Source organism: Aphelocoma coerulescens (genome assembly GCF_041296385.1).
Source record: "Aphelocoma coerulescens isolate FSJ_1873_10779 chromosome Z unlocalized genomic scaffold, UR_Acoe_1.0 ChrZ, whole genome shotgun sequence".
NCBI lineage: Eukaryota > Metazoa > Chordata > Aves > Passeriformes > Corvidae > Aphelocoma > Aphelocoma coerulescens.
This window is the reverse complement of record NW_027184085.1, coordinates 16,553,015-16,568,218: the sequence shown is the minus strand read 5'-3', so window position 1 is coordinate 16,568,218 and position 15,204 is coordinate 16,553,015. Positions and strand designations below refer to the sequence as shown.

The 15,204-nt window shown below is 39.2% G+C and overlaps 1 protein-coding gene across 1 annotated transcript; it reads right to left on the bottom strand.

Annotated features, from left to right (window-relative positions):
• Positions 1 to 11,022: 11,022 nt before the first annotated feature.
• HSPB3 (heat shock protein family B (small) member 3) lies at positions 11,023 to 12,680 on the bottom strand. The gene has a single exon (XM_069000993.1). The coding sequence runs from the start codon at positions 12,420 to 12,422 to the stop codon at positions 11,826 to 11,828; it is 597 nt and encodes a 198-aa protein (XP_068857094.1). The 5' UTR covers positions 12,423 to 12,680; the 3' UTR covers positions 11,023 to 11,825.
• Between the last annotated feature and the right edge of the window lie 2,524 nt (positions 12,681 to 15,204).

Below are 15,204 nucleotides of genomic sequence, written 5' to 3'. Positions count from 1 at the left end.
TCTTCACGTTTTCCCATTAGCATCTGGATCGATACACAGTTCTGGTTTGTTTCTCTGTCATAGTTTAGGGAGTATGTTACTTCTCATAGATCTTTGTGTCAAATAATTTGTCTTCAGCTGGGAGCGATTCACTAGAATGCTACAAGACCCACTGCTTCCTTTCATTGCTGGTTTTAGTGTTCGATACCTGGGGTTTACTTTTTACACTTTTTTCTTTGGACCTTCATTTTCTTCAAAATTACTGCACATATTATCACAGTACTTTTCTGTTACTGTTGCTCAGTTTGTCTGCTCAACTTTTTTTTTTTTTTAATTTTTTAATATGTCAGATCACCCCAGTCCAGCATGTTAGCCCCAAATTCCTTTAATGCTTAAATCCGGAAGTCTGTTTTAATTAGCCAATACAGTGCTCAAAGAAACACACAATTCACCACACAACCAGCTCCTCAGTGGCCAACCCTTTGGAACACATTTGTGTTGCAGCAAGTTTACAGAGAGCAATTCTTAGTATCTACATCAGTGTACTAAGATGAGAAGCATCAGTTGTCTCCTGAGAGAGAGCTGGCAGCTGGTGGAAACACCCTGACCTGGCCTGGTCATGATCACTCACCCCCAACCCACAAGGCCTGCGGAGATCCTCAAACTCTGCATCAGCATCTGTTCGTGCTCTTAGAATCACCAAAGCTCTTTTTCCATCAGTCAGTGTTCTGCCCCTGCTGCTGGCACACTGTCAGTGTCTGCCTTTCACACAGGTCCGGTTCTCTTCTGCAAAATACAGAGATTGCCGTGGCAGCTGGCCCGCAGCCCACCGTGCTGCCCTCCACCCCTGTGGCCAGCTTCGAGTAAAGACTGGAACCCCAACAGGAGGTACATGTGGATTAGTTTGACGTCGGTCTTAGATTTCCTCCCAAATTCTGACTGCTACAGATCAAGATAAATGATTGGGATTTTTGTATTCCTTCCAAAGTTACTGCTAACATTGATCTGGGCAGTCTTGTGCATTCATGTGAATCCTTACAGGTTAAACTACAGAAGAATAGTCCTTGAACTGCCTTCTCTGTAGTACTTACTGCATGATATATATTTGACTGCACCTGATCCAGCTCCTTTCCCAAATTTTTTGGTTCTATTCATCTAAATTTTAATGTCCTTAATGATTAATGTTGTTATCTCTGAATATAGAAAGTTCTTTTTTGTCACATGAAATGAACAGTACTAGACATGATGCTGACCTATTTGATTTGCTTTAAATAGATATTTAAGATTTGCTCTCATTGGACAACCTGAAGGAACACACAGGTGCCTTGCGCAGCTGCAAAGCTGGTTCAGGAATGGGATTTTGCTGCTCCAAGTGGTCATGCTGACAATGCCTGTCAGGCTGTGGCTGTCACAGAAGGGGCAGGACAAAGGGACAACTTTGAGCTGGGCATCTGTCTTACTTCCTTGGGTCTGGTGGTGGAGGTGGCAGCTGTCCTACTTCCCCCTGCTCCCCTCACTGCATTTGGCCTAATTTTTCTCCAGTAAGTACTGGTTTGATGTTTGCATCTCAAATGAACAGAAGCAAAGATGTCAAATCCAACAGGGATAAGAACTGTTATCAGGAAAATTTGAAGGTGTAAGATCAACAAAGCTAATGAGAACAATATTTCTTAATTACATAGGTGTAATTTTTTAAGTAGTTATTCTCTAAGATCTTTCAGTTTTATCTGAAGACTTCAACAAAAATTAAGTTATGTGAAATTGGGTCATGGTTTTTCCAGCACTAATGCTTTCAATAAGGCAAAAATATGAAAGGAAAATGTGTGCTATGTTATTTCCCTAGTGATCAAAACTGCAAAGAGAATTTGGAACAATGAAAAGGTTGCAAATGACGTTTTCCATCCTTTCCCACCAGTGAGCCAACTCTGATTACCACAGTGCTCAGGCACTCTGTTGTGGATATTATAAATAACATTTTAAAACCATCAATTACTATTTTCAAGAAAACCAACTGGCAAAGTTAGAAGCCACGCTAACAAACATTAAAGTGTTTGAAAAAAACAGCTTCCAAAGTCCTCAATAACCATCTACATGCCAAGCAGAAGAGTGTTTCTTGCTGTTTGGATTAGGAGAGACAAGGGTTTCAAAGTAATAATGGCACATAGTGACTTAGAGCATTTTAGCTGCACAAAGCATGTATCGCCATGTTTGCTTGGTCAGGAATATCTATCATCTTCATTGGGAATTGAGTTTTCAGAGGCAAAGTGAATGCTATTATAAAGACTAATAATGTATAATTCAGTGAAAATGTCTATTATTTACTGTGTTCCTAGGGACCTGTAATTTGGGGGAGTAAAGCTGAAAGCCATACTAAACCCAAATGGCTACTAAAGACTATATATGGGATATCTCATTGTATGTGAGTTAGTTGTCTCAAGACCCCTGGCAATATGTGCTAAAAGAGGTGTTTGAAGGCAGCATGATTTTTTGCTGATCAGGTGCAGAAACTTAGAGTGAAAATATTTGGAAACATTTAAACATTTTTGGAAAAATGTATGCATTTAGTCTATCTTGAATTAAGAAAAAGTGAATGAGAGAGGCTCTGAACTCAAAAATAATAGAAGCTTATATTGCCCTGTGTAACTTTCCCTTGAAGGTGTCAAATCTTTCCATCTTTGTTTTGTTACTGTTCCTCTATGCCATTACTTTGCTGTTTTACTAAGAAAAGAAACTTGATTTTTCATGAAAGAAGATGAAACTTTGTGGCACTAAGCCTTTTCTTTATGATGATACTCCATTGTGGACCCTGGAAAAACCATGTGTCTGGACATTGAACAATGTTCTAATGGGAAGTACACTGAATAGTGCTTTGAAATGGCTACAAATTGCAAGGAAATGGTTACAAATAGGTCGATTTTCATCAATATAATTTCTAAGAGGAAATTTGGTGAAATGCTTACACATGGAAAAATGTGGGGTTTTGGGGGGTTTTGCTATTTGTGGTATATCTGTAGCTGGTGGTATTACCTCATCAAAACTAGAGCTGACTGTAATTTTTTAAAACTATACAGATTCATAACATATTTCACTTAATAGGGGAATAAACTTGTTTTTCTTCCGTCATTACATCATCTCTAACAGGAAAGTCACAGTTTGGGTGCCTGGCAGGGCTGCCACTAGAGGGCACAAAATGATTTTAAACACAAAATTATTTAAACATTTCACTTGCTTAAAGTAAAAAGCTAAAGACAAGTAAAGACTTTGAACTATAAAATAACTAAAGAAAATGCAATAAATTTGACAAATATATTATTCTAGTGGTATTTTTTACAGTTTCTGAAAGATGGAATTTGATTTTATTTGAAATGTTTTATAAAATCTTACTTGAAAACATAAAACAGAGAGAAATGAAGACACTTTATAGTGTGCTATAAACGGAAATTTAGGAAAAGATGCAGTGAGATATAGAAGAAGACACAATATTTTTCAATCACAAGCATGAATTAAGCAAAAATTGCATTGTTTTTTTCAAACTAGGTTGTATAAAATTAGAGGTAATTGATCAGAAACACTGAGGTTTTTGCTTGGTTTTTGCAATATGTATTAGCGATCTCAGCCCCCGTCTGTGTAATAGGTGGCTGTTACTCAGTTATTCTCCACTCTCCGTTTAATATTGCTTGGAATGCATGTCTGTCTCCATTTCCTGTCTGAAGGGATAATGTTTCAAACTAAAGATGCTGTCAGGATAAATCCATTATGTATGCAGTTCCTCCATGCTGTGGCACGGGGTATGTGCTAGGCAGACATTCTGACGGTGCTGAGCCTTTCATGGTTATGGACTAATGGGCCCGTGCCAGCTGCCAGTCCCTTGGCATGCACACAGGCAGAATTTACCTGCTGAATAAAAACTGAGACAGCAAAAGAGGATGAATGAGCCTGCTGTTCTTTGTCCTGAGCTACATAAGTCCTTGAGGGACTCTTAATCTTGTGTATTTCAATCCAATACCTTTAGTGATAACAAATACTTGATAGAAAGCAAGACTGTGAGCTAAGGGGGTAGCTGATATTGAGGCCAGCATTATATCCATGTACCATATAAATGTGGCATGAAAGTAAAGTTATCCCAGCAGTAAACCCATTGTATAGGATGAATAAGTCGAGGTGTAGTGAGAATGAAGAATTGAGCATTCATTCATTTCCTGAATACAAGTGTCTCTGTCATCACTCAGGATGGAGAAATTGCAGAGAGGACCTCCTTAGCAGGCTCTATGCATGTGTTAATGCTGGTGTTTATTGTGGGAAAATAAATGCTGATGGGTTCCAGAAATCCACAGGACTTGGGCTGAAGTTGCTCTGGTCAATCCTGAAGTTGCTGTGGTCAGTGCAGAGAGGAGCCTGGCAGAGGCTGGTTGCACACTGAAGGACTAGTCACTGGCAGCTCCTCAGTTATACCTGCCAATGGATCAGGATGGATGAGCCTTGACACTACTTTATGAGTTTTCACTGTCCATCGTTGAATTTTATGAGAGTGACTTCTCAGTCTCAGCCTGGAAAGCAGGACAAGTGCTCATTAGCTTATGCAACAGACCAGTTTTGATGGCATTTTGACCATCAAAGTATCTTCCATTTTCTCAGAGCTTGTGTTTAAGCTGATATAGTACATTCTGCTATCAGGAGGCAGTGGCTTTTACATTAAGGTGAATTAATATTAACATTTGGGTGAAATTGCTGTTTTATCTTCAAGGAGAAAAATTTGTTCATGTTGTTGCTTGAGGGCATGGACTACTCAAAGAATGGCCAAGGAGTTACTAGTTTTGTCTGTGCCAGCTCAAGAAATGGAGAGTTCTGAGAAATTCAGTGGCTGAAAATGACACTATGTTACTCTGTTTTAGCTTCTGTGTTTCGCTGGTCAATTGGAGAACAAAGAGGCCTGCAAAGACTGAGGTGTGAAGAAGGTTGTTGCTGTGCTTGCTGTGGGCCATGTATTTGTAAGAAGGTAAATGGCATGAATTCCCTATCACAGGTGGTGCAGCCTGGTGCTTCATTGTTTTAAACATTGGTTTTCAGAGGGAATTCATAGCAGAGAGATATTGGGCATCCCATACCATCAGTAAAATTTTAAGAGATTATAATTTACTGAGAGGAACAGTGTCGGAACCTGGCTCTGGTTGTTCTGTATACATTTAGAATGTTTATTAGCTACCCATAAACACAGAACTGTGCTCATATAAGCAGAATTAACCAAATTTAAAATACATTGTTACAAAAGGGCAAGTGAAAGTAGAAATGGAAAAAATAAGAAGTTGGTAGCAAGCAATACCAATTGATACAAGAAAAAGCTCAAAGTATATAAATTTTATGGTCAGTGGGAAAACAGTGAGGACTTACTCAGCAAGAAACAGAATTGTAGCAGCAGTTTAGATGAGTGGGACATGAAGGTGACAAAATTAGCAATGATGATACAAGAAAGGTATTATATGCAAAGTTATTCAATACGTATTTCTGCTCTATGTGGAAAAATTATACTTAAAAGTTTTTCATGTTGATGAATTCCTTTGTGTTCTATTAGTAGCTAATAAGGGTGTTTAGCACAAAGTATTATGCTTTTATATCTTTGTAACTCATAACAACAGGATAGTAAAAAGCCTGTCCCAAGAGCTGTCCAGAGTATTACTTCTAGTTTTAGGGTAAAATTTATATCACCAAACAAATCTCAGAGGACTAGGGAAAACCTGTTCTTTTTAGGCCATGATGATTGTTAACACATGAACTTGATGGAGGGGTGTGATGAGTTTTCCATCAACTGAAGTCTTGAAATAAAGACTTGATCTCTTGCTTAAATATGTGATCTTTTTCAAACATATTATGGGCTGCCTTCATGAGTCAATTATCAAGTGAGATCATGTGTGTTCTGTTCAGGGTGTCACACTGGGGATCATCACTGATCCTTCTGACCTTTAAATCTGGAATAAAATAAATCTGGAAACCTTATCTGTCTTGACACTGTAGCCATTTCAGACTGAAGTTTCCAAAGGGTCTAAGTTAAATATTGCTATGGTTATTATGATAGGGTCTCCAAGTTCATATTTCTTCACTTAGTTGTCTCCTAGTCTCCTAATCTGTATTGAGTCTTTCAGTTTCATTCCATAATCAAATCCTGATGCTCCATATATACATTAAGGCAGAGACTGTATTTATGGTGTGTTGTACAGTACATACTAATCATGCCACCAGTGCTTGGGTAATTGTGGTAAAGTTGCAAAATATAATTGAACTACTATTAAAATGCATACAGCTGTCACCAGAGCAGGTAGTTTATGAGTTTCTGTCTGCCTTGTAAGACAGAGTACAAGAATTACGTTTTTATTAGTCACACTACGCTCTGAAAATCATTTCCCTTCATTAGTTTTTCATTACAGCTATGATCAATGGAATCACTTTTAGTTAAGAGTTGGAATTCTTTAAACTCAACATCCAAATTCCAAATTAACTCATTTACAGACACAAACCACACCTGCACTTTGTGCTTACACCAGTGTGCTACTGTGATGTCTGTGGAACATCTGATTTCTGTGTGCAGGCTGAGAGGAGAATGGTATATCCTGGAAAATGAAGAGAGGAACTAAAGATAAAGGCGTTAGTGTCACTGGAACACAAAACATCTTCAGATCCCATTTTACCTCTTATGGGAAGTGAGACACACACAGGGAATAACTCGTGATTCCTCTGGGCATCTGAATCAGCTGCAGAAGCAGCCGGCTTCTACTGCTGGTACTGAGGTGGTAGAGAGAAAGGTTCCAACCAGCTCTGGAGGCTGCACATTGGCACCTGAGTGAGGAAGTCTTGCTGGATCAAACCAGCTCCATGCAGAGCCACTGAGAGTGACAACTACACAAGTTAAGTAGTTTACACTAATGCAGTAAACCAGTTTGAACTGATGAGGACTTGACTAGAAATTTTGGGGTGGCTAGTTCAGATAGGACACTCCCACTTTAATCCCCATGTCATCCAACTCTGCCAGGAGCAAATGAAATTTTGGAGATTCTGACATGCTGTCTACTTAGATGATGGAATATACAATTAATAGATGAGAAAATTGAAGAGATGTGCAATTAGAAACAAACGTAGCTGAAGATAGTAGGTGACTTACTCTTTCAGCCTAGCATACCAAGGGTTGAGTACATGTATGTGTTCCTTTTCTATTAACAACCAAAATTTTTAAAGTAACTTTGAAATGTCTTTGTCAGCCCCTAAAAATGCTTATTTTACAAAAAAGTCAAATATTTCTTGTAGAACGTTTAAGTATTATGTCTTCAAAATTCTTTATGTATGTCTACTGGTTTTTACTTGGGATTGAGTGTATTTTCTTGACAGTAGCTGCTATGGGGCTGTGTTTTGGATTTGTACTGGAAACAGTGCTGGTAACACTGGGATGTTTTAGCTCTCCCTGAGCAGTGCTCACACAGTGTCAAGGCCTTTTCTGCTCCTTACCCCACCCCACCACCGAGGAGGCTGGGAGGGTACAAGGAGTTGGGAGGGGACACAGCAGAGTCTAAGTGATCACAGGACTATTCCATCCTACACAGCATCAAGCTCAGCAGATAAAGGCAGGGGAAGAAGGAGGAAGGAAGGGACGTTTGGAATGATGGCATTTGTCTTCCCAACTCACCATTACATGTGTCGGAGCCCTGCTGTCCTGGGGGTGGCTGAACACCTGCCTGCCCATGGAAAGTAGTCAATTAATCACTTCTGCTTTGCTTGCGCATGCAGCTTTTGCCTTCCCTTTTAAACTGTCTCTATCACGACCCATGAGTTCACTCACTTTTACTCCTGTTCCCTCACCCATCCCACAGCAGGGGACTGAGTGGGTGGCTGGATGGGGCTCAGTTGCTAGCTGGGGTTAGACCATGACCATCAGTGGTACTACCATGGGGCTAAAGGGGGTTCCTTTTTATGTAGATTGATGGGATTTGTGGTAAAAATGCAGTCCACAGTGGCACAGACAGCAGAAATCTCCGCTCTAGCACTAACCTGAATGGAGAGTCCTGAGCTGTAGTACCATGTTTCTCCTGTCTCTCTTTCTGTCCAAGAGTTTTTAGTAAGGGATGATTTTTCAGCCTGAGCACAGCAGTAGACAGTCTGAGCTTTCTGGACTTGATGGCATACAGGGACAATACTTCTGGCTCCAGAGTTAGCACAAGTGCGGCCATTGTACCTACAATGTAGTGTACAGGTGTAACTCTTGGGATTTAACTCCTGTGTTCACAGTGTAGGGCTACTAAGATGCTGTCCTCAGACCACTGTCTCTGGTAGTCAGCAAGACAGAGGTCTGCATGTCTTTTGAATAACAGAAGGTGTACCTAATATTTTCAGAAATATTCCTACTCGCATTAAAAGCCAATCTTGTAATGTTACTCAGATTAAAAAGGACATTTTGATTCCTGGCTATGAAGTAAAGGAATGTGAGACCTTCCCCTCTGGGCGGGAATGTTGCCACCATGATACCCCAGAGATTTCCTTTTCTCTTTTCCAGTGCTGCAGCTGAGTGGTTATTGAGTGACTGGTGTCAGCCTTGGTTCACTGTACCACCAGTATTGGACTCTGTAGAGAGATCTCAAATACCTTGGGTGCAGCAGAAACTATGAAAAGGCAGCAAGGCAAAGAAAGGCATTTTTGGGCTTTCTGCGCACAGGGATCTTACAGAAATTTATATTTTTTACCTTGCTTTTGGAGACTAGTGCCATATGGATACATTTTCATCTCTGTGAAAGCATTTTTCACAGTGCTTAGATTCACGCATGAAGTCGTCTTTATCCATTTGGAGGAGCATTTTGATAAATTACAAAGGTAATCCCTTACTGGTGGGAACTGAGAAAGCTTGGTAGCACTTGGTCTGCAAGGCTTGCACACGCTTATCACTTATTCTGGGCCAGAATTTTATAGACAGCCAATTTCACGGTTCTTAATTTAACCACATCAGCATGTTCTTAAACCTGTCTTAAGCTGTAGTTGTTCTGAAATCCTTTGCTGCTGATAAATATCTCAGTCTGCTGCCCATGAGCAATATTAGCACCTTTCTATGTGACATTCACATTCAGTTCTAATCAGATTATGAAAGTAAAACATCATATAAATATGTGAGAACAGCTCTTTCCAGGTTATTCAGAAACACTCTGCCAAGTACTTCGAGGTTCTGGTAAACACCTAAAAATCATCCATCCAAGATCTTTTGATAAACTGCCACTTTAAAAAAAAGGAGAAATTTTTTCCTCTGTGCTCTTCTTGGTGCTAAAATGCAGGAAGTCAGTGACAAGTCCCTGTTACATGAGCACTCAGGTGCCAGGTCAGGGGAAGTTCCCATTCACCAAGGAACATGGATGTAGGCTTTTGTAAAGATCTGTCTACAAGAGAAGGTAAAGTTTGGCTGGGTACATCCCTGCCATATCTGGGTCAAGGTGTTCCAGTGATTTCTGACTGATGATGTTGTGAGCAAGTACAGACTTGGGCACAGAGTGATGCAGAGAGACCTACAGTCTAGAACAGTCAGATGCCACATTCTCCATACAATTTTGTGAAATTAAGCAGGTCTGTGTGTAGCCATGGTGTTAGCATATATAGAACAGATGATGTGATTTTGGCTGTATGGTTTAATTCCTTGCCAAGTTTCTGGTAGTTTAATCATGATCTAATTTGAAATAATTAAATCAGTTATGTTTTTTTTAGAACAACTTTCTCATCTATAGAGCTATGAATATCATCACTGCAATCATAGCTAGAATAGTTTTTATAACAACCTGTAAGTTTAAGTGATAAAATTTACAAAAATCTCTGTAAACAAAAATCACCAAAGCAGATTACTAACTTGTGATCCTGAACTCTATCCCAACTGTTGTGCCATAAGGTGATGTAGAAACCATGGTTTTAAGCTTGTGCAGCTTTTATAAAGCTGGTCTGTAAAGTTTAAATCCAGACCTGTATCTAGAATTCAATTTCTTAAATCCATATTACGTCTTCTACCAGATTGCTGTCTGATGAAGCTCCTAGACTTAGAAATCAAGATCTGATTTGCTAATGGGATCTTAAGCCAATATGCAGATTGAACACAGGCAATATGAGGGAAAAGTGTGGGGTTGAGTGGAAATACAGGGACATATGTTTTATATTTGGTTTAGTTTGTTAGAAAACATTACACTCTTGACTTCTGGTATATTAAAAACATAATTGCACATGATGGAAATTTACAATTCAGACTTTATTCTGCCTTTCTTGGGCAAATTTCTTGTGAGTTTTAGCACAATTAGTAAGTAAAATACAAGAATTGTATTACCCACTTTTCTAAAATCAATTGCTTCAAGTATCTTGAAGTCTAAACAACAATAATCTTTCTCATAAATGGACATGTGCAGACATACAAGCTTAAGATTTTCATTTGAAACTAAAGGAACTCTAGCTTCAGCTAGTGAGAGCCAGGTTTTGTTCATCATATTTTTCTTGTAGTCTTAAAATTGTATTTGTATTCAGTTTCATGTTTCATTTGAATATGTTTTTGATTTGTCCAAACAGCAGATGGCTGTGATAAAGAGTCTGCATTTAACTTGGCACTTTCCATTCCACATTCCTTTACTATTCATAGCACACCAGTCATACTCGTCTCCAGTACACATAAAAGGAGGCAGTTCAACTTGCAGATGCAGTTCCCCTCAAATGTGTGAGTATTTACAAACCCACAGCATTATTTCTTTTTAGTATTGAGAAGACCAGATACTAGATATCGAAGGTGGATATTTTTTCATCACCACCACTCATGAAATGTGAGACACTGGAACAGAAACTAAAGCTGTGTCTGCAGTAAGGAACCCCTGTATTTAAAATTAGATTCATGTAGAGCCTGTGTTCCTCTGGGGAGAGGGGGATTATCATTGAAAGAAAAATTTGCTCTTGAAGACAGAGTTGTGAGATTTCAGCCTAAAGTGTCATGCAACATGGACAATTAAATACTCGATTAAATAAGAAGACTACCTAAAATGTGTAAGAAAAAAGGCATTTGTGCAAGAGCAACGTCTTTTTATTACTGAGGTTTCACAAAGAAGAATATAATTCTTTCGAGCATTTGTAAGCAAAAATTTTTTCTTCAGTTGTTATCTTAAACAAAACAAATTTTCTAAAATGTCTTTAAAGGTTTTCTTTCAAATTACTTTGACAGAAAGTATCATTTCTATTTACTGTGTTTTCAAGCAAATAAAGTCAGTGATTATTCTTTTTCCTTATAGTTTCAAACATGCAACACACCTCTAAAATGTAATCTCTGGAGGGTTTTTCGGTATAGAAGCTTGAACTATGGAAATAGGGATTTTTCTCTTCATGGTATCTTTCAGTTCATGTGCTTTTCCAGAGAGAAGAATTTAATCTCAAAAAGTAGAACACAGATTTTTTGGTACATAAATTAAATTTCCATAAGATTCACAACTTGTCTATTGCTTCTTTAATGTTTATGACTATGTATGACAAATGCTTATTCCTTAGAAATAAAACTCCTGCTACTTATCTCAAAAATGTGCTCTATTTTCAATATGTTGTCAAATAGATTTTTTTTCCCCCACTGAGACTAGCCCAAGTTTGCTACTGTTCAAACAGCCTGGGTTTTCAACCTGTGTGTAGCTGGAGGCAAGCAGCCTATTATTTCACATCAAACAATAAACTCAGCATACAGAAAAATATATACAAAGAATTTCCTTTGCTGTAATAAATACAGCTACATGCTTACCATACCCTAAAGCATTGCATGACTGATATTATTTTGTTACATTAAGAATGATTTAATCTCACCAGTAACTATAGACATGGTTCTAGTTCTTTCCCACTGAGCTCTTCATTTCAACAACCAAAATGCCATCATGGCAGAAAAGTGCAGACAAGTCTTTGTTCTCCACTCCATCAGGTAATTTGTATTGTCTGGTGAAGCTTCTGGATATGAAACCATGTTCATCCATCCTGGGTCCGTGCCGAGCTTTAATCAGGAGCCAGCCTTCAAAAGTCTGGATAATGATATCTTCGGGGCAGAACTGCACAACGTCCAGCAAGACCCGAAAGCGTGTGTTTTCCTCCTCCTGGCTGCTCTTCCTGGCCCCAGCCGTGCTTTCTGTGACGCACCTTTGGTTGCTCAGCGCAGCGGTAGCAGGGCCCGGCAAAGCGTATAAAAGGTGGTTCAGCTTGTGTGCTTCCAGCTCTTGGTCAACAAACTGCTCCTGGTAGCGTACAGGAGTTTCCACCCAGTGTCTTATGACAGCTTCTGCCATTGCAGAGGCAGAAAGATCAGCTGCTACTCGTGCTGTGTCAGGAAGCTGCAGAGTCAGAGCGAGTTCTTCCCGGCTGTATGTCTTACCCACAGACCAGCCTATCAGTTGATGTCGCCTTTCACTTTTAGAACAGGCAGAGCTTAACATTTAATACAGTGTCCTGTGCTCCAGTGCTGTGAGACTTGTTTCATCTTTTATCCGCTAACAATAGAGCACTATTTATAGTGCTGTGGTCTTGAGTGGCTTCAACACATGCACAGCTTCCATGCAGAGTAGTAAAAGCAAAACTTTAATGCATCTCTTCTTATTGCAATATTGTGCCGTTTATAATTATGAATAATGATTACACAAATAACGTGAAAGCTTTTTTTATTTAAATGAAGTTCGATACTTTTGTTTTTCCAAGGCATACGTGATAACAAGTACAAACTGTATTTCTTCTAATTGAAATATGGAGCTAGTGAGGGAAGAGATTTAATTACCTTGGCAGCAGGAATAGAACAGATTTCAGGTTAGCTAAACTGTAAAGTTAGCAAGTGCATTGGACATTTTTGCAGAAGTTGTGCATAGGTGAAATTTGGGCATGGTTAACCATGTTATTGGTGGGAGGAGGGAACCATCTCTGCCCAGAAAGGGGGAGCCTGAAGTGCTGAATCTGCAGGCTTAGTGACCTACAAACACAGCAGAGATGTCTCCAGCATGTCAGGGAGTCAGGCACAAGAGTGCAGAGAGAACTACAGTGAAAGCTCATGTTTCAGAGCTTCCAGAAGAGGGTAGAGTTATTTTCCCCCAACAGAATAGTAAAGACAATTCTAAATCCTTAATATTATCACGTTGTCCCAGTAATCTTCATCTTCTGTTGCTTAACAGCTTAAATCTATGATCTCATCTGCATGTGTCTGCAAAGCAGGACTGATGACCTCTAAGGCTCTCTGAGGCATAATTATGGAATCACAAAATGTTTGGGAATGGAAGTGACCTCTGGAGATCATCTAGACCAACCTCCCTGCTAAATCAGATTCACCTTAAACAGGTTTCACAGGATCCCATCCAGGTGGGTTTTGAATATCTCCAGAGAAGGAGCTTGTACAACCTCTTGCTTGTAATCATCTTCCTACTCTATGATTGCAGGGCAGATAACACCTACAAAGGCCAATAGTTTGTTTAACAAGAGCTAGCAGAGAAGTGCAATAAAGAGGAAAAATTTCTAAACTGTAGTATGTTTGCTAGAAAATCGCTCTAGCTGAGCTTAGTAATGTAAATCAGAATGTGTTATGGCAACTGGTGGTGAACATTTTTTATTTGATTTGTTAGTGCAGTAATAGTTTCCCTAGTTCTAGAAACAATCAAAGAAGATACTTTTATTCCTTCTTATTTGGCTATTGTTGTTCAGAGTTCTGTCTCTCTCTTGTCCTTACATGTTCCATTACCATAGTTAATATGGGATCTTTGGTTGCTAATGGAGTAATGAACAAAGAGACAAACTACTGTACTTATCAGATATTGACTTCTTTATTGCTTTAGTAGCAGGGCAGGATTGCCAGATGTGTCTGTAATTAAAGCTCTACAGCTGCCATTTTATTTTAAACTTAGAAAGGCTTCATTGGAAGGTAAGGAAATTTTCAAAAGTTCAAGATAACTTACATTAACGACCAACTGTTTAATTGAGTATTGTGAGAGAGGAGTATTGTAAGGAGAGTTAGGCTGCTCTATTTAACTATGGGCTCTTCTCCTGTTAAACTGTCTTCCAGAAATAATTTAAAAATATAATTCTGAATGTATGACTGACTAAAATATTGATAAAACCAACCTGGAGCATTGCCCATTATCTGTTTAACACCTGTTTTTCTCTTTTGCTAGCACATGATCCACTTGATGAGGAAACTTTAACCCTGAAGAGAAGCAGTATACCTGGCTGGTTGTGGTATTATGCTTAAACAGATTGCTGAAAGCTATTGCTATCCTTAATTAATGATGTCATGATAGCCTGACTTACTTTACTTCAATTTTGTGCTTCATTAATAAATGTACTGTTCAGGAATATAACTTTTTTTTTTTTTTTTTTAAATTTTGTTTTAATTGTTCCAATAATCTCTGGAAAAAGGTAAACTTGCCCATAGCTACACTTCAAATGAAAACAGAAATCACCATCTCAGTGCAAGTCACTGTGGGACAACTGTATCTATTCCTAGAAACAGGTGTATTAGTCTTTCAAATGTCTGTGTTAAGCATACTTGAAACTGTCTGGTTTAATGAGCATGAAAGATGCTTTGAATACCCTTTAAATTCACGTTGTATACAAAATGCTGCAGGACTTTATAGGATCCCTTTCTACTCCGTAGGACAAGAAATCAGAAAGATTTTGATAATGAAGCCATGGGGTTTCTGCTTTCCCATCCTGCCCTCTGTTCAGTTCCCTCTTCTCTCCGTTTGCCACCTGTAGGCTCATGAATTAGCACCATACTTCTTATCTCTTTGTTACTAACATGGGGAATATGCTAAGTGGAACAAGCAAACACCCTTGATATTTTTTTTCGGCTTTCAAATTTAAACATGAGTGCAGTGCTGCAATACTGAGGCACTTCTGATGCTTATGGTGCCGTACTCTTCAAATACCTATAGGAGGATTCCGTCCAACAATACGTTCTAATAACAATTGGTTACCGTGGTCTTTTTAAACCTTCAGAGCTGATCCGACAGGAACAGGATCGATGTCCTAAATCACCAGGTGCCTCAGGTTTTGTTTCCCGGTTTTGCCGTCCATGTGAAGGCCTCTCTCCACGCTGGCCAGCGGGCAGGAGCCCTCCGACTACCCTGGGAAAGCACTGCAGAGCTGTTCTTCCGAAGCAGCAGCCGGGCAACTCAGCAGCCGACGCCGTCCCTCGCTGCTTGCCGGTGTTCCTCGTCTTCCCATCTCCCGCGGGTTTTT

Bases quoted from the DNA above. Each gene is read 5' to 3' on its own strand.
- HSPB3 (XM_069000993.1), bottom strand. From the start codon at position 12,422: ATGTTAAGCTCTGCCTGTTCTAAAAGTGAAAGGCGACATCAACTGATA.